The following is a 26,729-nucleotide window of genomic DNA, read 5'->3' on the forward strand; positions in this document are numbered from 1 at the left end:
AAAAGTCAGTCTGGATATAGGAGAGGAAACAGAGTTAAGGACTGATGAAGTATGCCAAAGTTCTGCACCTCTGTGTTTAGCCTGAGGTCAATGGCTTTGGCTTTATTGACATTAAACTAAAGGAAATTACAGATCATCAAGGTCTTAATGTTCAGCAGGCATGTGAAGAAAGCAGCAACAGGACTGATGGAACAGGTAAGTCCATGTGCCATTGTCTTAAGAGTGAAGAAATTAGGAAGCATGCTGGACAATAGGGGCAGTATGATAATGCAGACAGACTGGGAGCCAGCTTCATCGAAAGCAAGTGTTTAGTGAGGGTAAGTGGAGGTGGAATGGAGAGACAGCTGTGGATTGCGTGGTTGTGATTCAATTAAGAAGACAGCCAGACTTCATCTCGTGAAAAGGACTGGGGGTGATGTTGCAGGGAGGGTGGAGGTAGTCAGCGGGAGCAGAACAGATGGCTTCAACTTTGGACAAAAAGTTAAATTGCTCCTCGCATTTGATGCCTGAGATAACAAGAAGAACTTGCATTTATACAGCACCTTTAAATTTAAGATAGTAGAAAGCAAAGATGGAATGTGCAATGGGGCTGCAAAGAAGACCATTCGTAGTGGAGAAGGGCAGTTTGAATTGTTTTTACTCTCCACAATGATCTTTATGTAGTTTGGGGATCTGAGAACATGGAGATGACTAATGCATCGAAGAAAGGAGTGGGCCTGGGAAACTGTCCAAGTTTGGATGTCAAGGATATTCAGGAAGGCCCGTCCATTAAGGAATCCACCAAATTTTGATTTCTGTTGACACCAGAACTTCTTTCCTCTTTTCCAAATAGTGCCAATGAGACCCTTACGTCCACTCGAAAGTGCAAATATTGCACCCAAAAGAGGTACCTTCAACAGTTTAGTGCTCTCTTAGTACTGTACTGAAGTGCCAGCCTAGATTATGCTCTGGTTTTTGGTATGGGACTTGAAACCCTCATCTTTTGTTTCAGGAGTGCTACCATTCTCAAGCTTGACATAAGCAAAATCCCTAAGAAGTAGCTCACACCATTTCACATAAAATTAATTACATTAAAATGTATTTATGGGCATATGTTGCAGCTACTTTGTACAAAGCAAGATGCAAACAGCGATGAGAACAATGACTAAGCAAATCTATCAAGTGTATCAAACATTACACTACCTGTGTCATCAGCTTACTTGTTTAACACCCAGTCCTGGATTCCCACAATTTCCTTCAGTTAAATATTGGGAAGGCAGAAGCCATTGCCTGTGGTTCCCAACCCTCCCCACCCCCAACAAAATCCATTCCTGCACCACGAATTACAGCCCTCCCAAGCCACTGTCTCAGGTTGAAACAGTCTGTTCACAACCTCAAATTCCTATTTGATCCCAAGCTAAAGTTTCAATCCCAATCTACACCATCGCATAGATCCAGTGGCACAGTGGTAATGTCACTGCACTCGTAAACTAGAGGCCTAAGCTAATGCTCTGGAGACATGGGTCACATCCCACGGCAGATGGTGAAATCTGAATTAATTAATAAATCTGGAATTAAAAGCTAGCCTAATGGTGACCATGAAACCATTGTTGATTGTGGCAAAAACCCATCTGGTTCACAAATATCCTTTAGGGAACAAAATCTGCTGTCCTTACCTGGTCTGGCCTACATGGGCCTCCAGACCCACACAATATGATTGACTCTTAAATGCACTCTGAAATGGCCTAGCAAGCCACTCAGTTGTATCTAACCACTACAAAGCGTAAGGAAAGGAATTAAACCAGATGGGCATCGACCTTGGCACTAGAAATGATAAACAGCAAATTGAGCCCTGTCGACCCTGCAAAGTCATCCTTAATAATATCTGGGGGCTTGTATCAAAATTGAGAGAGCTGCCCCACAGACTAGTCAAACATCAGCCTGGCACAGTCATGCTCGTGGATCATACCTTACAGACAATGTGCCTGGCATCACCATCCCCAGCTATGTCTTGCCACTGGCAGAACAGACCCACCAGAGGGGGTGGCACGGTTGTATGCAGTCGGGAGGGAGTTGTCCTGGGAGTCCTCAACAATGACTCCGGACACCATGATGTCTCCTGCTGATTACCACCCCACCTCGGCTGAGGAATCAGTGCTTCTCCATGTTGAACACCAACTGGAAGAATCACTGAGGGTGGCAAGGGCACAGAGTGTACTCTGGGTGGGGAACTTCAATGTCCATCAAAGAATGGCTCGGTAGCACCACTACCGAATTAGCTGGCTGAGTCCTTAAGGACACAGCTACTAGAATGGGGCTGTGGCAGGTGGTGAGGGAACCAACAAGAGGGAAAAACCTACTTGACCTTGTCCACACCAATCTACCTGTGCACATGCATCTGTCCATGACAGTATTGGTAGACGTGACCACTGCACAGTCCTTGTGGAGACAATTTTTCATTGAGGATACCCACCTTCGTGTTGTGTGGCACTACCACCGTCTAAATAGGATAGATTTTGAACAGATCTAGCAACTCAACACTGGGCATCCTCGAGGCGCTGTGGGCCATCAGCAGCAGCAGAATTATATTCAACCACAATCTGTAACCTCATGGTCCGGCATATCCCCCACTCTACCATTACCATCAAGTCAGGGGATCAATCCTGGTTCAATGAAGAGTACAGGAGGGCATGCCAGGAGCAGCACCAGGCATACCTAAAAATGAGGTGTTAGCCCGGCGAAGCTACAACACAAGACAATTTGCATGCCAAACAGCAGAAGCAGCATGCAACAGACAGAGCAAAGCAATCCCATATCTAACTGATTAGGTCTAAGCTCTACAGTCCTTCCACATCTAGTCGTGAATGCTGGTGGACAATTAAACAACTAACGGGAGGAGGATGCTCCACAAATATCCCCATCCGCAATGATGGGGGAGCCCAGCACATCAGTGCAAAAGACAAGACTGAAAAATTTGCATCCATCTTCAGCCAGAAGTGCAGAGTGGATGATTAGAAAGACGAAGCTTTGAAAGAATATCGGGATCAGAAAGACGAAGCTTTGAAAGAATATCGGGATTAGAAAGACGAAGCTTTGAAAGAATATCGGGATTGCAGGCGCAATCTGAAACGAGTAATTAAGAGCGTTAAAAGAGTCATGAAATATCTTTAGCAAACAGGGTTAAGGAAAATCCCAAAGCCTTTTATTCATATATAAGGAGCAAGAGGGTAACTAGAGAAAGGATTGGCCCACTTAAGGACAAAGGAGGAAAGTTATGCGTGGAGTCAGAGAAAATGGGTGAGATTCTAAACGAGTACTTTGCATCGGTATTCACCGAGGAGAGGGACATGACGGATGTTGAGGTTAGGGACAGATGTTTGATTACTCTCGGTCAAGTCGGCATAAGGAGGGAGGAAGTGTTGGGTATTCTTAAAGGCATTAAGGTGGACAAGTCCCCAGGTCCGGATGGGATCTATCCCAGGTTACTGTGGGAAGCGAGAGAGGAAATAGCTGGGGCCTTAACAGATATCTTTGCAACATCCTCAAACACGGGTGAGGTCCCGGAGGACTGGAGAATTGCTAATGTTGTCCCCTTGTTTAAGAAGGGTAGCAGGGATAATCCAGGTAATTATAGACCGGTGAGCCTGACGTCAGTGGTAGGGAAGCTGCTGGAGAAGATACTGAGGGATAGGATCTATTTTCATTTGGAAGAAAATGGGCTTATCAGTGATAGGCAACATGGTTTTGTGCAGGGAAGGTCATGTCTTACCAACTTAATAGAATTCTTTGAGGAAGTGACAAAGTTGATTGATGAGGGAAGGGCTGTAGATGTCATATACATGGACTTCAGTAAGGCGTTCGATAAGGTTCCCCATGGTAGGCTGATGGAGAAAGTGAAGGCGCATGGGGTCCAAGGTGTACGAGCTAGATGGATAAAGAACTGGCTGGGCAACAGGAGACAGAGAGTACTAGTGGAAGGGAGTTTCTCAAAATGGAGACGTGTAACCAGTGGTGTTCCACAGGGATCCGTGCTGGGACCACTGTTGTTTGTGATATACATAAATGAGTTGGAGGAATGTATAGGTGGTCTGATTAGCAAGTTTGCAGACGACACTAAGATTGGTGGAGTAGCAGATAGTGAAGGGGACTGTCAGAGAATACAGCAGAATATAGATAGATTGGAGAGTTGGGCAGAGAAATGGCAGATGGAGTTCAATCAGGGCAAATGCGAGGTGATGCATTTTGGAAGATCCAATTCAAGAGTGAATTATACAGTAAATGGAAAAGTCCTGGGGAAAATTGATGTACAGAGAGATTTCGGTGTTCAGGCCCATTGTTCCCTGAAGGTGGCAACGCAGGTCAATAGAGTGGTCAAGAAGGCATACGGCATGCTTTCCTTCATCGGACGGGGTATTGAGTACAAGAGTTGGCAGGTCATGTTACAGTTGTATAGGACTTTGGTTCGGCCACATTTGGAACACTGCGTGCAGTTCTGGTCGCCACATTATCAAAAGGATGTGGATGCTTTGGAGAGGGTGCAGAGGAGGTTCACCAGGATGTTGCCTGGTATGGAGGGCGCTAGCTATGAAGAGAGGTTGAGCAGATTAGGATTATTTTCATTAGAAAGACGGAGGTTGAGGGGGGACCTGATTGAGGTGTACAAAATCATGAGAGGTATAGACAGGGTGGATAGCAAGAAGCTTTTTCCCAGAGTGGGGGATTCAATTACTAGGGGTCACAAGTTCAAAGTGAAAGGGGAAAAGTTTAGGGGGGATATGCGTGGAAAGTTCTTTACGCAGAGGGTGGTGGGTGCCTGGAACGCGTTGCCAGCGGAGGTGGTAGACGCGGGCACGATAGCGTCTTTTAAGATGTATCTAGACAGATACATGAATGGGCAGGAAGTAAAGAGATACAGACCCTTATAAAATAGGCGACAGGTTTAGATAGAGGATCTGGATCGGTGTAGGCTTGGAGGGCCGAAGGGCCTGTTCCTGTGCTGTAATTTTCTTTGTTCTTTGATTATCTCAGCCTCCTCCTGAGGTCCTCAGCATTACAGATGCCAGTCTTCAGCCAATGTGATTCACTCTACATGAAATTAAAAAATGGCTGAAGCTACCGGATACTGCAAAGACTACAGGTCCTGACAACATTCCGGCAACGGTACTGAAGATGCTCCAGAATTAGCCATGCCCTTAGCCAAGCTGTTCTAGTATAGCTGCAACACTCATCTACCCAGCAATGTGGAAAATTGGCCAGATATGTCCTGTCTGCAAAAAGCAGGACAAATCCCATCAGTCTACTGTCGATTAAAAACAAAAAGTGCTGGAAATACTCACAGACCTGAAACGTTAACTTTGCTTCTCACTCCACAGATGCTGCTAGACCTGCTGAATGTTTCCAGCACTTTTTATTTTTATTTCAGATTTCCAGCATCTGCAGTATTTTGCTTTTATTTTAGTCTACTCTCCATCATCAGCAAAGTGATGGAAGGGGTCGTCAACAGCGCTATCAGTGGCACTTGCTCAGCAATAACCTACTCACTGACACTCGGTTTGGGTTCCACCAGGGCCACTTAGCTCCTGACCTCATTACAGCCATGGTCCAAACACGAACAAAAGAGCTGAACTCCATAGGTGAGGTGAGAGTAACTGCCTTTGACATCAAGGAGCCCTAGCAAACCTGGAGTCAATGGGAATCGGGGGAAAACTCTCTGCTGCTTGGAGTCATACCAAGCGCAAAGGAATGTAGTTGTGGTTGTTGATGTTCAATCATCTCAGTCGCAGGACATCACAGCAAGAGTTTCTCAGGGTGGTGTCCTAGGCCCAACCACCTTCAGCTGCTTCATCAATGACCTTCTCTCCATCATAAGGTCAAAAGTGGGGATGTTCGCTGATGAATTCACAACGTTCAGCACCATTTACAACTCCTCAGATACTGAAGGAGCCCATGTCCAGATGCTGCAAGATCTGACAACATCCAGGCTTGGGCTGATAAGTGGCAAGTAACATTCGTGCCAGGCAATGACCATCTCAAACAAGAGAGAATCTAACCATCTCCCCTTAATGTTCAATAGCATTACCATCGCTGAATCCCCCACTACCAACATCCTAGGAATTACCATTGACCAGAAACTGGACTGCAGCAGCCATATAAATACCATGGTTACAAGACCAGGTCAGAGGCTAGGAGTTCTGCGGCGAGTAATTGACCCCGTCTCCCCAATGCCTGTCCACCATCTACAAGGCACAAGTCAGCAGTGTGATGGAATACACTCCTCTTGCCTAGATGGATGCATCTCCAACAGTCAAGAAGCTCGACACCATCCAGGACAAAGCAGCCCGCTTGATTGGCACTTCAACCATCACCGCCAACATTCACTCCCTCCACCACTGATGCACAGTGACAGCAATGTGTACCATCTACAAGATGGACTGCAGCAACTCACCAAGCCTCCTTAGACAGCACCTTCCAAACTAGTGACTCTACCACCTAGAAGGACAAGGGAAGCAGATGCATGGGAACACGACCACCTGCAAGTTCCCCTCCAAGCCACACAACATCCAGACTTGGAACGACATCACCATTCCTTCACTGTTGCTGGGTCAAAATCCTGGAACTCCCTTCCTAACAGCATTGTCGGTGTACTTACACCCCAGCAGATTGCAGCAGTTCAAGGAGGCAGCTCACCACCACCTTCTTCAGGGCAATAAGGGATGTGCAATAAATGCTGGTCTGGCCAGTGCCACCCACAATCCGTAACATCTCCCCTCTCTGCCTGTCTGTTGCTGAAACTATAATCCATGCTTTTGTTACCTCCAGACCTTACTAGTACAATGCACTCTTGGCTGGCTTCCTACCCTCCACTCTCCATAAACAATCTCATCCAAAACGCTGCTGCCCTAACCTAACCTGCATCAAAGTCTCACTCGAACATCACTCGCGTCCATTGATCAACACTGGCTCCCAATCTACCAATTACTCGTTTCTTCAAATTCTCATCCTCATGTTCAAAACATAGCCTCACCTTTCCCTACCCCTGTAATCTCTGCCAATCCTATAACCCAATGAGAGCTCTGCACTCCTCTACTTCCCTTTACTCCACCAATAACGATTGTACCTTCAGCATCATAGGAGCTAAGCTCTGGAATTCCTTCCATAAATATCTCTGCCTCTTCACTTCTCTCTCCTCTTAAAATCCTCCATAAAACCTACACCTTTAACCAAGTTTTTAAACTGACACCTCTGATACCTCCTTCCTTGGCTTGTTGTGAATTCACTTCTGTGAAGGTCCTTTGGACGTGTTCCTATGCTAAATTTGCTTTATAAACTCAAAATGTTGCGGTAGGAATGTTGACTAAGTAATAGCAAGAACTCCCTGCTCTTATCAAATTAATACTGTGGTATCTATAATATCCACCTGACTTATCAGAATGGACAGACAGGGCCACCCTTAATGTTTCACTTGAAGGACAGTACCTTTAACAATGTGGCATTCCCTCAAACTGGAATATTAGAATGTATAATGTATTCAAGTCCTACAGTGGGACACAATTACATAACCTTCTGACACAGGGTGCCATCAACTGAACATGTGTGAGACAAAGGGTGCATTTATATTTTAATGTGATTATTGTACTACAGACACTTATTCTTTTTTTATTCAACATCAAGATGGGAGTTTCAGAGGCAAAACCAACGTTTAAAGCCATTCCTTGTTGCCCAAAGTTGGTGATATGCTTCCATACAACTGAATGGCTTCACAAAGCAGAAGAGTCAATATGCTGGTGTTAGCCTGGAGTCACATACAGGCCACACCAGGTAAGGACAGCAGGATTCTTTCCCTAAAGGGCATTAATGAACTAGTTGAGTTTTTACGACAATCTAACAGCTTCTTAATCATTTTTAATGATATTACAGATCCTTTTTTTTTTAAAACTGATTTCAAATCGTCAAATTGCCATGGCAGGATTTTAACTATCATTCCCTGGATTAGCAGTCCAATAGCAACATCTGCACTACCATACCCCACTATGGATTAGCAGTCCAATAACAATGACACTTCCATACCCCACTGTGCAGTTGGTGGCTGTATCACATGACACTGATGTGGTAACTTTCTTATTTGATGTATCAGATATATATACACATCACATAGCAAACGTTTGAGAGCGCACAATACATGATTTTCCAACCATTCAAATTAATAGCTGGAAAATTATATATGGTAAGTTCCCAATGTTCACGATGGAAAAGCGAGGCTCCCTGCCATGAAAATCCCAGAGAAAATTGCAGTCTCCCATTCGAGGGTCAGTAGTGTTGTGGTGATGTTACTGGATTAATAATCCAGATCATGAGTTCAAATGTTACTATGACAGTTTGAGAATTTGAATTGTTTTAAAAATCAGGCAACTTAAAACTGGCTTCAGTAAATGACCCTGTAGCTGTCCGATCATCTTAAAAACCCAACTGCCCATAAATATCTTACAGGAAAGGAAACCTGCCATCCTTATCTTGTTTGGTCTATATGTGACTCCAAATCCACACCAAGATGGTTAACTTTCACCTAACTTCCAAAGTGGTCCAACAAACTATATAATTGGCCCAACACCACCAGGGAGACTATGGATAGGCAATGAATGCCAGGATTGCTTGCTGCTTTGATCTCTTAGCTTTATTTTCATTCAAAATAGGTCTTCTATTATTACCCAAGGGTCATTTAAAAAAATATATAAATGACTTGGATATTGGGGGGGAAAAAAAGAGCAAAATTTCAAAATTTTCTGATGCCAAACAGTGAGGATGATACAAACTGTCTGCAACAGGGCACAAACAGGCTAGCAGAATGGGCAGAAAAGTTGCAGATGGAATTTAATACTGACAAGTGTGAAGTGATGCATTGGGCAGAAGGGATGGGGAGATCAATACAGACTTAATGGCACAGTTCTAAAGAGTGTGCAGTGACAAAGGGACCTGGGGGTTTATGTGCATAGGTCTTTGAAAGCGGCAGGACATATTGAGAGAGAATAGCTAGCAAAGCATATGGGACCATGGGCTTCATAAATAGAGATATTGAATACAAAAGCTGGGAAGTTATGCTGAACCTTTATAAAACTCTGGTTCAGCCACAACTAGCGTATTGCATCCAGTTCTGGTCACCACAGTTAGGAAGGATATGAAGGTCCTTGAGAGGGTGCAGAGGACATTTCAGCTATAAGGTTAAGTTGGAAAAGCTGAGGGGGTTGTTCTCCTTGGAGCAAAGGAGACTAAAGGAAGATTTAATAGAGATGTACAATATTATGACAGATTTAGATGCGGTAGACAAAAAAAAGCTGCTCCCATCAGATGATCGTACAAGGTCGAGGGGATACAGATTTAAGGTTCTGGGCCATTGATGCAGGGGGACGTGAGGAAGAACTTTTTCTATGTAGCAAGTGGTAATGACCTGGAACTCGCTGCCTACAAGGGTGGTAGAAGCAGAGACGATAAATGATTTCAAAAGAAAATTGGATGGGTACTTGAAGGAACTAAATTTGCAAGGCTATGGGGATACAGCGGTGGTATGGGACTGATTGGATTGCTCTACAGAGAGCTGGCATGGACTTGATGGTCCGAGTGGCATTATCCTGTACCGTAATGACTCCATAATGTATAATTTGGCACCCAAATCAAAACTAAACCACAACCTGGAGAGACCCTTTACAAAAGAATGATACCTTTTCCAGAACGGATAAATGCTCTTTAAGCTCTAGTGAGGCCACAACTAGAGTATTATGTCTAGTGCTGCTCACCACACTTTAGGAAGGATGTGAGGTTCTAGGGATGAGGGATGAGGAATTTTAGCTACAAGGTTAGGTTAGAGAAGCTGCGGTTGTTCTCCTTGGATCAAAGGAGATTGAGGGGAGATTTGTTAAAGGTTGTACAAGATTAGGACAGGTTTGGATAGGATTGACAAAGAAAAACTATTCCTATTAGCTGATGGTACAAGCACGAGGGGTCACAAATGTAAGATTTCAGGCAAGAAATGCAGGGGGGAATGTGAGATCGTAAGAATTAGGAGCAGGAGTAAGCCATTCAGCCCCTCGAGCCTGCTCCACCATTCAATACGATCATCGGTGATCTGATTGTGGCCTTAACTCCACTTTCCTGCCTGCCTCCCGCAACCCAACTCCCTTGTAGATCAAAAAAATCTGAATATATTCAAGCCTGAGTTAGACAATGACCCAGACTCCACTGCTCTCTGGGGAAGAAAATTCCAAAGATTAACAACCCTCAGAAGAAATTTCTCCTCATCTCTATCTTAAAATTATTTTGAAACTGTGTCCTCTTGTCCTAGATTCCCCCACGAAGGAAAACACATTCTCAGCACCTACCCTGTCTCAAGCCCCCTCAGAATCTTATATGTTTCAATAACCACTCATTCTTCTAAATTCCAGCGTGTATAGGCCAAACTTGCTCAACTATTCCTCATAAGACAACTCCTTGATGCCAGGAATCAGCCGAGTGAACCTTCACTGAACTGCTTCCAATGCAATTATAGCCCTGCTTAAGTAAGGAGACTAAAACTGAATGCAGTACTCTAGATGTGGTCTCACCAATACTCTGTGCAGCTGTAGCAAGACTTGCCTACTTTTCTACTCCATCCCCCTTGCAGTAAATGCCAACATTCCATCTGCCTTTCTAATTAATTGTTGTACCTGCATGCTAATTTTTTGTGATCCTTGTACAAAGGCATATGCAAAGACACCCAGATCCCTCTGTACTGCAGCATTCTGTAGTCTCCCACCATGTAAATAACATTTTGCTTTTCTATTCTTCCCACCAAAGTGGACAACCTCACATTTTCCCCAAGGAGAAAGAAAAATAACTTTTTTACGCAGCAAGTGGTAATGACCTGAAGCCTACGAGAGTGGTGGAAGCAAACACAATGAACGATTTCAAAAGAAAATTGGATGAGCACTTGAGGGAAATAAAGTTAACGCTGTGGGGATGGAATTTGACTGATTGGATTACTCTGCAGAGAGCCAGCATGGACTCAATAGGCTGACTAGCCTCCTATGGCATTATGACTCTATGACCACAATATGTGCAAAAAAAGGCAACAAAAGGTACACATCAGATATTTATTTACCCCTTCCATACTCATGAATATAGAGTATTGCACAGTGAGAAACTTAAACGTTGATCCAAATGAGCCAGTTTTATTGGAACCCAATCAGACATTCAGGAAGATTTAAGGCATTGAGTCAAAATGTTTTGGAACAATTTCCACACAGCACTGAAGATAGGAGTACGGCAGAAATCCAATTTATCATGTATAAAAAGGCATCAAGTAAAACCTCCAAGACATACATACACAGATCACAACTCATTGAACAAATTGGACAAGAAAAGGAAAGCAATGATTTTTAAAAATTCAAGATTTGTACTTTTGTTCTTATAAAGGAAAGGAAAATAGTTACGCTAAAACAAACAATGTTTAATGTTACAATTTTAAAGTAGAGAGATGTTGGCCACTATTCCTATCCAAACAGACCTTCTTGGTTGTGTCAGCCTTCAAGTAATTTGACCACCTGACATGTACTTGTCTGCACGTCAGAAGACTAAGGGACTGCCTTTGGAATCAGTTGCAGCACAGTCTAGCTGTTAATAATGTCTTTGCCATCTTCTCAGAATGTGCACAGTAGTGAGGTTATCAAATCTCTTGGTGTGAAAGGAGCATCAGGAGCAACAGCAAGCAGCCTGGCAGCAAAAGCACGATGAAATGGGATACAGATAAAGAGGTACGAGTTGTGTTTTCCAATTATCAATTCATTTCTCATTTGTTTTTAAACACCAGTAACATTTATTAAATAGAACCATAGAACATAGAACCATAGAAAAGTTATAACACAGAGGAGGCCATTCAGCCCATCGTATCTGTGGTGGCTGAAAAAAACTAGCCGCCCATTCTAATTCCACCTTCCCGCACCTGGTTCGTAGCCTTGAAGGTTACAGCACTTCAGGTGCAGGTCCAGGTACCTTTCAAATGAGTTGAGGGTTTCTGCCTCCACCACCGATCCAGGCAGTGAATTCCAGACACACACCACTTTCTGGGTGAAAAAATGTTTCCTCATGTCCCCTCTAATCCTTCTACCTATCACCTTAAATCTGTGCCCCCTGGTATTTGACCCCTCTGCTAGGGGAAACAGGTCCTTCCTGTCCACTCCACCCAGGCCCCTCATAATTTTGCACACCTCAATTAAGTCACCCCTCAGCCTCCTCGAAGGAAAATAACCCTAGCTTATCCCATCTTTCCTCATAGCTGCAATTTTCAAGCCCTGGCAACATTCTTGTAAATCTCCTCTGTACTCTCTCCAGAGCAATTATGTCTAAATCTGCCTATAGATTTTGTTCCATTGGTTTATTCCCCATGTCACCTGAATGTGCTAACTCATATAGGAGTGTATTTCCATGGGCAACAGCCAACTACTGGTATCTCATCTGAGTGACCATTTCTATGTCTGAAGTTAGTGGTTAGGAATGGAAATACAATTGAAACTAAGCCGACACTCCAGTTCTGCATGATAGGAGGTGTCGTATTACAGATGAGATGTTAAACTGAGCCTCCTGTAAATCTGCCTGCTCAGGTGGATGTAAAAGATCTCATGGCACTATCGAGGAACAGCTGGTCAATATTTATCCTTCAACCAAAATCACTAAAAGCAAATCATCTAGTCATTTATCTCATTGGCAGTTGTACTAGAGGGAAAGGGAAGGGAATTTTTTTTCCACATAGAGAGTTATTATGAGCTGGAATGCACTACCTGAAAAGGAATCAGATTCCATAGGAACTTTCAAAGGCAACTGGTTATGTCGTTGAAGAGAACTAATTTGTAGGCTTATAGGGAAAAGGTTGGGGTTTGGGACTAAATTGACCAGCTGTTTCAAACACACAACAGGCCAAATGGCCCCTCTTCTATGTTGTAAGATCCAATGATTCTTCTATGATCCTAATTGAGAGGAGTGAGGAATTTCAACTAAGCATGATCATGTCATCTTACATTGACGCGCATAAACTTTCTCTCAGCTGACACTGAATAATGACTAGGAGCAGGGATTCGGACTGATTTCATGCCTTTCCAGTCGAGTGAGACAAAGACTTAATTATCAACTGACCCAGCTGAGATCATCTAACTTTGACGGCAAATGAAAGCTGGCACCCTCGTTGTCTATCTGGCTTGGTACCAGACCAGGCATCAAATGAGCAGTTTCAATCTATTTGGAAATATCATGTAGAATGAAGACATAACACTGCACAGGTTGCAAAGTTTTTTTAATATGACTTTTTTTTTTCCAAAATCACAAATCAGTGAAAAACCATTTAGTTACAGATACATTAACAATTGTATTTTGACACACACACTTTCTTTTGGGGCGGGGCAGGAGGGTGTGGTGGCAGAGAAAGTCCTCATCACCTTACAACTACTCCACAGTACCAAATGCCAGCTTCCTCACTAAGGACTTGAGTAAAAATGGTAATTGGGATGATGCAGTCATAGCCAAATCTGCATACTTAAAGCAGGACCCGACTGTTTTCTGGTAGGTGTCCTATACCGCTGTTAAAAACAGCATGTTAAAATTGCATTCTGTGATAGTAGAATCAAGGTAAGTTGCAGCCCTAATTTTAACAAACCACCTGCCTGGTTTCCCCTTGTGGGCAGGCTTAAAATCAAGGCCCTTTTTTGTTGATAAAGGAAAGCATAACCTCATCGTTTACTAAGGTTCTTGCTAAGAACTTACGGTTCTTAATGCTATCTTCATTAGTTAGAGATGAGGAAAAGGTTTGGCTTCGTTGCATCTGTTTAGAATTTACAGGTCTGAATTTTTTTTTAAAGAGAGGTTTCAACTTGCTTTAAGATCCTACGTCTTTAACAGTAGTATAGAAATGAACTTTTTCAAAGGGTTACAACATTGTTGCAGGAAGGGTGATATTCACCACACACTGGGGCATCCCCAACTAATTAAATGATGCCATTGCATTCATAACTTCACTTCAAAGTTATTGTCACTGTGGGGATTCCCCCCTCTTCAATTTTGCAGGACCTGTGTGTTCTTTGAACTTGTGCTCTTAGGCTATTATGGTTTTTCCGCTGTTTTCATGTACATTTCTAAGTTATTTTACTATAAAAAAATAGACATTATACACAAGTTGCCAAAAGCAAAGCTCATTTCACAAGTGATGAATGATGCATAATCAGAAGTGATGTAATCTCTTTCATGAGTCGTAGAGCCAGATAAAAGTACTTTGTGCAGTAAAATCTAAAAATGCCGTATTCTATTTTTACAATTTATGGTCTTCAATTTCGAATATATTGTGTGAAAAAATAAAGGTAAGCTCACATTTTTAAATTGTTGTCATTTGGCCCACAAGTCTTTATCTTACACAGAAATCATAGAATGGTTCTATAGCACAGGTGGCGGCCATTGGGCCCATTGTGTCTGTGCTGGCTCTCCAAGAGCTACTCAGCCACTCCCACATCTTTTGCCCACACACCTGCAAATTTTTTAACTTCAGATAATTATCCACTTCCCTTTCGAAAGTCACTATTGAATATGCCTCCACCAAATTCTCAGGCAGTGCATTTCCAGATCCTAAACACTCACTGCGAAAAAAATGTTTTAGAATAGAATAGAAAGTTTACGGCACAGAAAGAAGTCATTTGGCCCATTGTGTCTGTGCCGGCCGAAAAACAATCCACCCAGTCTAATCCCACCTTCCAGCATTTGGTCCGTAGCCCTGCAGATTACAGCACTTGAGATGCATATCCAGACTCCTTTTGAATGAGTTGAGGGTTTCTGCCTCCATTACCCTTTCAGGCTGCGAGTTCCAGAACCCCACCACCCTCCGGGTGAAAACAATTTTCCTCATCTCCCCTCTAATCCTTCTACCAATCACTTTAAATCTATGCCCCCTAGTCACTGACCTTTCTGCTAAGGTAAATAGGCCCTTCACCTCCACTCTATCCAGGCCCGTCAAAATTTTGTACATTTCAATCAGATTTCCCCTCAGCATTCTCTTTCTGTAATGAGATGACCAGAACTGCACACAGTACTCAAGTTGTGGCCTAACCAATAATTTATACAGTTACAGCATAACCTCCCTGCTCTTATATTCTATGCCTCGGCTAATAAAGGAAACAATTCTATATGCCTTCTTAACCATCTTATCGACCTGTCCTGCTACCTTCAGGGATCTGTGGACATTCACTCCAAGGTGCCCCACTTCGTCTTCACGTCTCAGCATTTTCCAATTAATCGTATATTCCTTTGGCTTGTTTGACCTCCCCAAATGCATCACCTCACACTTCTCCAGGTTGAATTCCATTTGCCACTTTTCTGCCCATCTGACCAGACCATCAACATCTTCCTGCAGCCTACAGCTATCTATCATATGGCCAATCTTTGTCGTCTGCAAACTTTTTTGATCATGCCCCCCTACATTTACATTCAAATTGTTAATATATACCACAAAAAGCAGGGGACCCAGTACTGAGCCCTGCAGAACCCCACTGGATACAGCCTTCCAATCACAAAAACACCCGTAAACAATTACCCTTTGTTTCCTGCCACTGAGCCAATTTTGTATTCATCTTGCTACATTTCCCTGGATCCCATGAGCTTTTTTTTTAAACCAGTCTACCATGTAGAACCTTGTCAAAAGCCTTGCTAAAATCCATGTAGACTACATCAACTGCACTACCCTCATGTATCTTACTTCTTATTTCTTCAAATAATTTGATCAAGTTGGTCAGACAAATTCTTCCCTTAACAAATCTATGCTGACTATCCTGGATTAATTTGTGCTGACAGTCCTTGATTAACCCTGTGCCTTTCTAAGTGACAGCTTATCCTGTCTCAGAATTCATTCCAATAATTTGCCCACGACTGAGGTAACATCGACTGGTCAGTAATCATTCGGTCTATTTCCTCGCTCCCTTTTTAAACAGAGGTACTACATTAACAGTCCTCCAATCCTCCAGCACCACACCTGTGTTCAGTGAGGACTGGAAAGTGATGGTCAGACATTCCACTATTTCCTCTCTGGCTTCTTTTAACAGCCTGGGGTACATTTCATCCGGCCCTGGTGATTTATCAACTTTCAAGGATGCCAATCTTATTAATACTTCCTCTCTCCCTATGTTGATCACATCCAATACTTCACACCCCTCTTTCTTATCTACAATATCTGCATCGTCCCCTTCTTTTGTGAAGACGCAAAGTATTCATCAAGAACAATGCCAACATCTTCTGCCCTACACATAGGTTACTTTTTTTCTCTTTTATGGGCCCTACTCTTTCCTTAGTTATCCTCTTACTCTTAATGTACTGATCTTTGGGTTCACCTTGATTTTGCTTGCCAATATTTTTTCATGCTCGCTCTTAGCTTCCCTAATTTCCTTTTTGATTTCACCCCTCCACTTTCCACACTCCTCTCAGTTTTCTGTAGTATTGAGTTCTCGTGTCGGACTTTCCTTTTCTACCTTATCTTACCCTGTAAGCTCTAGATTTGGCTGTCCCTTCCTTTTTCTTTGTGGAAACATGTTTACTCTGAACCTCCCTTTGAATACCTCCCACTGCTCTGACACTGATTTACCTTCAAGTAGCTGTTTCCAGTCCACTTTCTTTAAATCACCCCTCAGTTTAGTAAAATTGGCCTTGTCCCAATTAAGAACTCTAACTCCTGCTCTGTCTCTGTCCTTTCCCATAATTATGTTAAAGCTGAATTGAATTATGATCACTACCACTAAAATGCTCTCCTCCCACTGCCACTCCTTCCACCTGCCCATCTTCATTTCCTAATACTGTCTAAAATTGCACCCTCTCTTGTTGGACTTGCCCCTTTTTTGTTCCTTAGCTCAATCCATATGGCCTCATTTGATGAACCTTCCAAAATATCATCCCTCCTCACAGCTGTAATTGTTTCTTTGACCAAAATTGCCACACCCCCTCCCTATCGTGTCTTTATTTTCAGTTCAAGGGATGTGGACATTGCCGGCTAGGCCAGCATTTATTTCCCACCCCTCATTGCCCTTGAGAAACTGAGTGGCTTGCTAGGCAATTTCAGAGGACAGTTAAGAGTCAAGCTCATTGCTGTGGATCTGGAGTCACATGTAGGCCAAACTGGGTAAGGGTGGCAGATTTCCTTCCCTAAAGGACATTAGTGAACCAGATGGGTTTTTCCAACAATCAACAATCGTTTTATGGTCGCCATTTGACTGGCCTTTTAATTCCAGATTTATGAATTGAATTCAAATTTCACCATCTGCCATGGTGGGATTCAAACCCATTTCCCAGAGTATTAGCCTAGGCCTCTGGATTTCTAGTCCAGTGACATCACCACTATGCAAATGCCTCACCCTCAAAAAAAAAAGTTTGACGTGGAGTTTTTCTTTCTTCCATGGGTTGTGGGAGTCACTGGCAAGGCCAGCATTTGTTGCCCATCCCTAATTACCCTTGAACTAAGTGGTTTTCTAGGCCATTTCAGACAGCAGTTAAGAGTCAACCACATTCCTGTGGGTCTAGAGTCACACGTAGGCCAGACCAGGTGGATGGCAGATTTCCGTCCCTAATGGACATTAGAGAACCAGATGGATTTTTACAACAATCGAAAGTTTCATGGCACTATTACTGAGACTAGCTTTCAATTCCAGTTTTTTTTTATGAATTGAATTTAAATTCCACCAGCTCCCGTGGTGGGATTTGAACCAGTGTACCCGGGGCATTAGCCTGGGCTTCTGGATTATTAGTCCAGTGATGTCACCACTACACCACCATCTCCGTCTCTGAAAACTCTAACCAGGAACGTTGAGCTGCCATTCCTGTCCCTCTTTAAATCATGTTTCTGTAACAGCTATATCATACTGCCACATGTCTATCTGTGCCCTCACGTCACCATTGCTTCTTTTGTCAATCACCTTAAATCGGTGTCCTCTGGTTCTCCACCTTTCTGCCAATGGAAACAGTTTCTCTATTTATTCTGTCCAGACATTTTCAACACCTCTATCAAATCTCCTCTCAACCTTCACTTTACAAAGAGAACAGCCCAAGCTTTGCCAACATATCCTCGTAACTGAAGTTGCTCATTCCTGAGACCATTCTCCTAAATCTTTTCTGCACCCTCTCCAATGCCTTTACATCCTTCCTGAAGTGTGGTGCCCAGAATTGGGCACAATATTCCAGATGAGGCTGAACTAGTATTTTATAAAGGTTCACCATGACTTTCTTGCTTTTGTACTCTATGCCTCTACTTATAAAGCCCAGGATCCCGTATGCCTCATTAACTGTTTTCTCAACCTGTCCTGCCACCTTCAACATTGTGCACATATACCCCTAGGACTCTCTGCTCCTGCACCTCCTTTAGAATTGTATCCTTTATTTTATATTGCCTCTCCTCATTCTTCCTACCAAAATGTATCACTTCACACTTCTCTGCATTAAAAAAGCATGAAAAGTAGTTATCAGGCAAGAACGGTCATGGCTAGAGCCAATACATGCTGACGTTGAGTACACAGCTATTTTGGGTTTATGCTGTTCCCCTCCAAATGCCAAATGACTCATATAACAATAGGTCCGATCTGGATGTTATCTCAGACACAAGGAATAAATTCCCTACTCCAAGTATGTGGCTAACCACAGATATTTTCCGGTTTTTAAAAAAATACAATATCAAAAGGAAAAATCTCAAAATTGGATGTACAAGTGGACTTACACCCTGCCGCCCCCCACCCTCCCCAGCATTTTCATAAAGCAAAAAAGATTTTATTCAGATAGGTGTTTAACTGGCAAGAAGTAACTTACCCCAAGAATAAATATTTATTAAGGAGGCAGCTCCCTCACAATGGCTCAGCATGTTTATCCAGTGACTAGTTGAATCTTACAGAGCCTGACAATCCCAGATTGAGTCTCCAGTCTGTACAAAGTGAGAGCACCTTAGCCAGAATGGTGGAAATGATGCTGCAATTAGCCTCAGCCCTCCAGTGTTAAGGAAAACAAAATTAATAACTGGTCAGCATTCTTGATCCTGATTTCTATCAAGAAATCCAGGTGAGGACACAACTAGGTTTGACTGTGATCCATATTGTCCGAAAGCCTGCTGACATTAGTTATGTCCATTAGAGAGAGTTGACAGACCTGGTGCCTGTAAATTGTAAGAAAGCAACTGCTGAACGAAAAAGTAAAGGTCACAACAAGCCAATGGGAAGTTTCATGTTTATTCCATTCAGCTAAGTTCACCTAATTCTACAAAGTTTTATTTCCCCCAGCCCCAAGAGTATCATTGTTCCATTAATAACATTGTACATTATTTATTGACTACAATCTTGCATCTGCATGCATGTTTTGCAAAAAAAAAGTTTGTGTCACACTTCGTGCTCCTCTTGCCCAGCACAAGGACATCAGCAATATTACTGCAAATGCATGCAGGAACATTATATGCATTGATAGTAGAGGTTTACATTGTACTTTTAAATTTCAATGAAAATACAGTATAATATGTGCATTACGACCAGAGCATAGAAAACCAGCCTGAGTTGCTGAACAAACTCAAATAATTTACTTTACCAATTCTCCTGACCACTCTATATGGACCACTGAAACATGCTTTCAAAGGTTCATCCTGTAAAGGCAGTAATACTAACACCTCATCCCCTGGTTGAAATGTTCGGGTCCGTGCATATTTGTCTGCCCATTCACAGTTGTTTGGGAAGCTTTTAGGTGTTTTTGAGCCACTTTGTAAGCTCTTGTGAGCCGTTCCCAGAACACAGATACATAATCTAGCAAAGATGATTTGTCCTTCTGTTCTAAAAACCTTTCTTTAGTGAGTTTTAAAGGACCTCTTATCTCATGTCCATAAACTAATTCAAAAGGACTAAAACTGGTAGATTCATTCGGTGAATTCCCAGTGGCAAACAAAAGAAATTATAGCCCTTTATCTCAATCATGGGGATATTCATGAAAGTATGCCCTGATCATTGTTTTCAGGGTCTGATGGTACATTTCTAAAGCTCCTTGTGTCTGTGGGTGGTATGCTGAAGACTTTAACTGTTATACCCAAATTACCCATAACTTCTTGAAAAGTTTTCGACATAAAATTGGAACCTTGATCCGACTGTATCACAATCGCGAATCCATATCTAGTGAAGAACTGGGTTAACCTCTCTACCACTACCTTAGCAGAAATTGTTCAAGGGAATGGCCTCTAGGAATTGAGTAGCCATATCCATGATAGTGAGTATATATTGGTGTCCCGCTTTTGTTTTCGGTAAAGGTCCTACACAGTCTACCAACATCCTACTAACTGGTTCCCCAATAATTGGTATGGGAATTAGAGATGCCAGTTTTATGGCAGGTTGCAGTTTTCCACAATCTGGCATGTGACGGCACATTTAACAAAACTGCACCACGCCCTTGGAAAGACCAGTCTAGTAAAAATGTCGGCTTATACGTGATTTGGCCTTCCGGATCCCCACATGTCCCACTACAGGAATTTCATGCGCTATCTTTTAATAGTTCCTGACAATCCAACTATCTGATGGACTACCATCCATTCTTTGTCGACAGGTCTGTGAGGAGGTCTCCACTTCCTTATCAGAATATCATTTTTAATATACTAGCCTTCTGGAACTCCTTTTGCCTCAGCTTCTGGATCAGCTTCCTGAGCCTTGATCAGAGAAGACTTATTAAAAATGTCCTTCCAATTGTCCAAATCTCCAAAGAAAGTTTCAAATATTCAACGATCTAACGGTGCCAATTTTACCTCCAACAGCGTAACCTGTTAAGCCATTGATCGAGTTACTGCAGATGAAGGAAAAGTTCCAGGGACCTTTTCCTGCAACTGTTCAGTCTCTAACTTCACGAGTTTTCCACTGGAGAAGCTACTTACCTTTGCTCTGGCCAAATCATTCCCAGGTCAACTTTGTGTACTGGCAAACTATGGACAACTCCTACAGTTACCGTTCCAGACATTAGGTCACACTCTAGGTGCACCCGATACAAAGGTACAGGTATATACTCCCCACCAATACCATTCACTAAAACTTTAGCATTCTGTACGTTCTCTGGTGGAAATGCTATGCCTTTCCCCAGCTAAGGTGTTTGGCTGGCTCCTGTACCCCTAAGTATAACTATAGGTTTGCCTGCCACACTTGAAAGATAAGGAGTTGCTTTTCCTTTCGACAAGAATTCCCTATAACTCAGGTATCCTATTCACAACCTCTGCACTCACATTGGATTTTGTATTTAGTCTCACAGCTGCAGTCAGAGCTATAGCCCTATCTGTCATACTCTCAGTCAGGGCCCCTTTCTTTGGATTGGCTTTGTATACCCCAGTAAGACCCATGGGTTTACCCCGCAACTTCTAGCATTCTGCACAAAGGTGTCCCACTTTGTGACAATGATAACATTTAGACTTGCAGACCTCACTTTCATCCTCAACATCTTCCTTTCTGGTCTGAGCAGATGATCCCGGGACATTTCCATCTATCCCTTCCTGCCCACGGCTACTTGCCTTCCTTTCACCCTCCCACTTTCTATCCTTCTCAAATTTGTGGGGGTGACAGGCAAAGGGTTTGAGCTTACAATAAAGCTTATAATCATCAGCAATTTCCAATGTCTATCTGGCTATTGAAACCTTCTGGTCCTCTACACTACATGGATTCTTACTAACAGTGGGAGTGAATTTTTAAATTCTTCCAGGAGAATTAGTTCCCTAAGGTTCTGATACGTGGCTTCCATCTTTAATGCCCATATCCAATTATCAAAATTAATTTGCTTTCGCCTCTTAAATTTTATAAGTCTGCCCAGAAAATCGACGGAAGTTCAGAAATTTCTGCCTATACGCTTCAGGGACTAACACATAAGCAGCAAGAATAGCCTTTTTTGCCATCTCAATCTGCAGAAGCCTCCTCAGAAAGCATTGCATAAACTTTGTGAGCTCTGCCCATCAACCTGTTTTACATAAGCAGTGTCCAGCCTTCTTTTGGCCACTTCATCTGTTTGGCTATCTTTTCAAAAGAAATGAAAAATGCCTCTACGTCCCTTTCCTCAAACTTAGGGACGGCTTACACAAATTTAAACAGCTCTCCACAGGGTCCTGGGCTGGAGTCAGATCTTTCCTCACTATAACTTTCCTTAGAGCCAAGGCCACTCTTTTGTCTTAGTTCCATCTTTTTTAATTCAAATTCCTTTCCTTCACTTTCCCTTTCCTCAAGTTTCTTCATTGTCAATTGTCTTTCAAGTTCAAGTTTTTTCAATTCTTTTTCTTCCTTTTTCTGTTCAAGCTCAAGCTGCATCATCTGTATCTGAATTTTAGCTAATTCAACTGCACGACCCTCTGGTTTGCTTTCTTCCTCTTCCAATTGCAAATGTTGTGCTATTACATCAATTATGTCTGCTTCCTTAGCTCCTGGTTTTAACTCTAACCCCAATTTTGCTGCCAATGCTATTAGCTTAATCTTGGCTAAGTTCCTCAAATAACTCAGGGATACATCCTCCATCCCCAGAAAAGTCACAGCAACTGTTTAAGACCTTCTGGTGGTGTAGACTTGACTCTATTTCACAAGAAACCTGATTCTTTTTCTTTTTTCAATTATCATTGAAATCGCTGGGTCAAAATCCTGGAACTCCCTTCCTAACAGCACTGTGGGTATACCTACCCCAAATGGACTGCAGTGGTTCAAAAAGGCAGCTCACCACCACCTTCTTAAGGGCAATTAGGGATGGGCAATAAATGCTGGCTTGGCCAGCATCGCCCACATCCCATGAATGAATTTAAAAAAAATTACCCCACTTACAATCGTAGGTCGTCAATGTTGGACTTATCCTGCAAAAAGTTCCCAATTAGATGTTACGACTGAGGCAGGAGCAATGCACTGTTTATTCTAGTTGCACTTCTTCACGGGTCACATTAAATTTTTATTTTTTTTCCCCCACTTATCAATATGGTAAGAGATAAAAATAGACTATTTTTATCCCAGAATAAAACACACCAACCAGGTTTCTTTAACAAACAAAATTATAGGTTTGTTATAAAACAAGTCTTAACCAGTAATGAAGTAAAGCATAAACAGATTGAAATATTACAATTCCTTTTTACCTTAGCCACCCACCCACACACACACACACACACACACTGGAAAAATCAAAGGGGATTTTTGTTTAGAGCTCTGTTACAGGCAAAAAAAAAAAAATACCTGGGCTCAATACTTGCTCATTCTTGAATAAACAGCAGATGAAGTATGTTGTGTTCCAAAACTGGCATACAGTCTGGCTTCTGAGTACACAGACAGGTCACTGGGATCTTTTAGAACAGTTCTTTTCAGCCGGCGTTGAGAATTAATTTAGCTGCCTTTCCTCAAAGACAGGAGACGAGATGAATTGACAGTGGATTACTGAGGGTCTTTTAGAGAGGTGCAGGAAAGCTGAGTTGGGTTGTGGTCTTCTCTTCTCTCCTTGGAGTGCTCTTCCTTTTTTCTTCTCCTCTTCCCCCACAGGCTGAGCAGAGATGGGGTTCTGCCCTGCAGGCTCATTTTTTAAAAACTCCAACCCTTTTTTAAACAGTTCATTTCCAACTCAACAATTCAAAAGTGCAACCGGAAACGGAAAGTCCACCTTCTGACCTGTCACTTCTCTGCACACATCTTCCCCAATTACCAGAGTTTCTGTCCTATTTTTAACTTGAGTCACGTGACAACCAATAAACATTGTTGTCAAACAAGTCCTTTTAGTGTCCTCTTGATAACCCTCTTGGGTAAAAAAAAAACTGGTCCAACATTCCTTCAGTTTGATTACAAATTCCTCAAAAAAATAAATTTCACAAAAACAGAAGCATTTTCGTAACAATATCAATATGATTGTATGAGGACGGGGAAACAATACGTCCTTCTAATCTCTCTTCAGCCCCTTCTTCCATCTCACCCTAGTCAATCCCACTGATTTTGTCTAGACTGGCTTCTTCTCTTCGAGTTCTCTAGGTTCTGGCTCTGATTCTTGGAAGGGAACAGTGTTCATAAACCAGCTAATTTCTAATCTTCAACAATGCTGTAGCAGTAACGTTAGGGAAAAAAGGCTACCTTTAATGTAGATCTGCAGGTACACAGTGAAGATAGAAAAGTAACGAACACTCACTTCACATTTGTAAAGTTACACTTCTAGGACAAATACAAGCACACCACTGTAGTACTTACCTACAAGCCGAGAATTCATGAACGAGGAAGAGGAAAGGTTGTCATGTGATCCAAGATCCCTGTTGGTCACTTGCTCATAGTGTAATCCATCACCATAGCTCTACAAAACATTAAAATAAATACGGGCATAATTCAACATTTTAGTAATTGCCAAGCTACTGTACATGATGAGTAAACATTAATTTAAAAAAAAGACTTAAATGTAAAAGTAGCAGCCAACACCCACACAATTTACAACATTTGTGTGCAAGGACATACAGCCAGATCCTTGTCTCCTCAAGACCACAACTAGAACAATGCTGCAACAACAGATAGATTCAAGTCAGACACAGAAGAGGCTCTGGACCCAAACATTTTACCTCAATGCCATGCTAGACTTAATGTTACGGTACACTCAAGGTGCCAAGACACCTGAAGAGGTGGTTCTCGGTACACCTCCAGTGGAGGCAGCAGCAGAAGTAGCAAAGATAGTAGCTGCCAGATCAATAATGGCACTGCTTGATGGTCTATACAGACCATCTGGAGGATAGCAAATAGTTTGCATCCAGATGTAAAAGTTCTGATTTGCGATCTTCAAACAACAGCGTAGGCACAGATTGTTCTGCTTGATCAACAATCTTTCTCTGCCATTTATTTGCCCTATCCCTCCACTCCCAAAGAAAAAAGCCACGAGCTAATTGCTGAGATATGCTTCCACAAGTGCTAGTAGTCCTCCAATTCTTTTAACTTATCTCATTATTCACAAGTCATGACAGTGAATGTCTTTGTGATGCAACACAGACACCATAGACCAGTACAATCCTATTTTTAACCAATGCATGTCCCACAGGGGTAATCAGTTAGCAGTCTGGAAAGAGAACACCAGCCAATTTTCTTTTCCTTACTTCAGAAGGTCCAAAGCCAATCATCATTCCTGCAAGATGTGGGAGCTTTGAGTACCGGGTGTTGACTTAAACAAACATATCTGTGGGAAATGTCACCTACTCACATTGCTGAAGCTCAAAATCTTAAAACTTGAGGAGGAGATTGAGACAACAGGACATATCAGGGAAGGAGACCGGTTCTTGGACCAAGAGGTTGGGGAAGGCAGGAAGGAAAGTTTTTTTTTAAGAACGAATAACTTAGGCACTCAAATGATTTGAAGCTCTAGCTTCCTGTAGGGAAAATGAGAACTCTGGTCATGGTTGTTAAGTTACTATCAATGGCACCAACAAACAAAATATGACTCAAGGGAGTAGGGAAAGGGGATTAGCAACAGAGCTGGATATGTAGTAGTGATAGGTGATCCAATAGTTTAGGGGGGCTCATATGATCTTTTCATCTAGATTTACAGCTCCAGATGCTTTGTTGCCTTCTTGATGTTAGAGTACACAGGAACAGGAGGAGGACATTCAGCCCCTTGAACCTATTCTGTTATTTAATTTAGATCATGGCAGATCTGTACAACTCCTCCATTTACCCATCTTTGTTCCACTTTTCGATACCTTTACCTAGTGAAAATCTATCCATCTTTAAAATTTGACCTAGCTTTAACAGCTTTTTGGGGGGTTGAGAGCAAGAGAGTTCCAAACTTCAACAACACGTTGTATGAACAGATGTTTCCTGATATCACTCCATAAAGGCCTAGCTCTAATTTTACGGTCATGCCCTCTTGTTCTGGCTCCCCCGGCAAAGGAAATAGAGCAGACACAAAGAAGCTATCAAGTTACAGAATCATAGAAAGTTTACGACACAGAAAGAAGCGACTTGACCCATCGTGTCCCAATTAGATAGATCACCCCTTAATATTCTATACTCAAGGGAATACAAGTCCAGCTATGCAACTTGTCCACATTATTTAACACTTTTAGCTTCAGTATTATTCTGGTGAATCTACATTGCACCCCTCCAAGACCAATATATCCTCCGAGGTGCCCAGAACTGAAACACGGTACTCCAGGTGGGGTCTAACCAAAGCTTTATACAATCTCAACATAACCTCCTCTTTATCTTCCGACTTCGAGATAAAAGCCAACATTAGGATTTTGAATAGTTTTTGTACCTGTGAACTAGCTTTTGGCAACACCCAATCCCTTTTTGCTACACCACAGTTTCTCTCTCCATCATAAAATATTATTTGTCTTTCTTGTATCCTTACACTTCTCCGCATTGAACTCTGACAGTTTTTCCCACTTAACCTGTCTATAACCCTTGATAATGCCTTGCTCCCCTTTACACAACTTACTTGTTCCTCCTAACTTAATGTCATCCGCAAACTTGGATATACAACTTTATTCCTTCATCCAGGTTATTGATATATTTGATGAAAAGATAAGGTCCCAGGTACAGGTCTTTGGGGAAGACCACTTATTTTCTGCCAATCAGATTACGCTGTCCTTTATCCCTACTCTCCAACTCTCCTGCCTCCCAACCAATTATTAACCCAAGTCTTAAATGTACCTCAAATTCCATGCGCTCTCATTTTTGCTAGTGATATTTCAAAAAGTTTAAAAGATTCTGCAAGGGGAGCAGGAGCAACCAGTTTTTGTC

The 26,729-nt window shown here is 42.3% G+C and overlaps 1 protein-coding gene across 10 annotated transcripts in view; it reads right to left on the bottom strand.

The window, feature by feature from the left end:
* LOC137369501 (transcription factor 4-like) overlaps positions 1–26,729 on the bottom strand; it is a 648,100-nt gene that overhangs the window by 442,830 nt on the left and 178,541 nt on the right. For all 10 annotated transcript variants that reach the window (XM_068030798.1, XM_068030777.1, XM_068030816.1 and 7 more), the window contains one exon: positions 24,201–24,300. In XM_068030798.1, the coding sequence (XP_067886899.1) occupies positions 24,201–24,300 (100 nt within the window). The remainder of the gene's footprint in view (positions 1–24,200; positions 24,301–26,729) is intronic.

The sequence above is a fragment of the Heterodontus francisci genome, chromosome 1 (genome assembly GCF_036365525.1).
Source record: "Heterodontus francisci isolate sHetFra1 chromosome 1, sHetFra1.hap1, whole genome shotgun sequence".
Lineage (NCBI taxonomy): Eukaryota > Metazoa > Chordata > Chondrichthyes > Heterodontiformes > Heterodontidae > Heterodontus > Heterodontus francisci.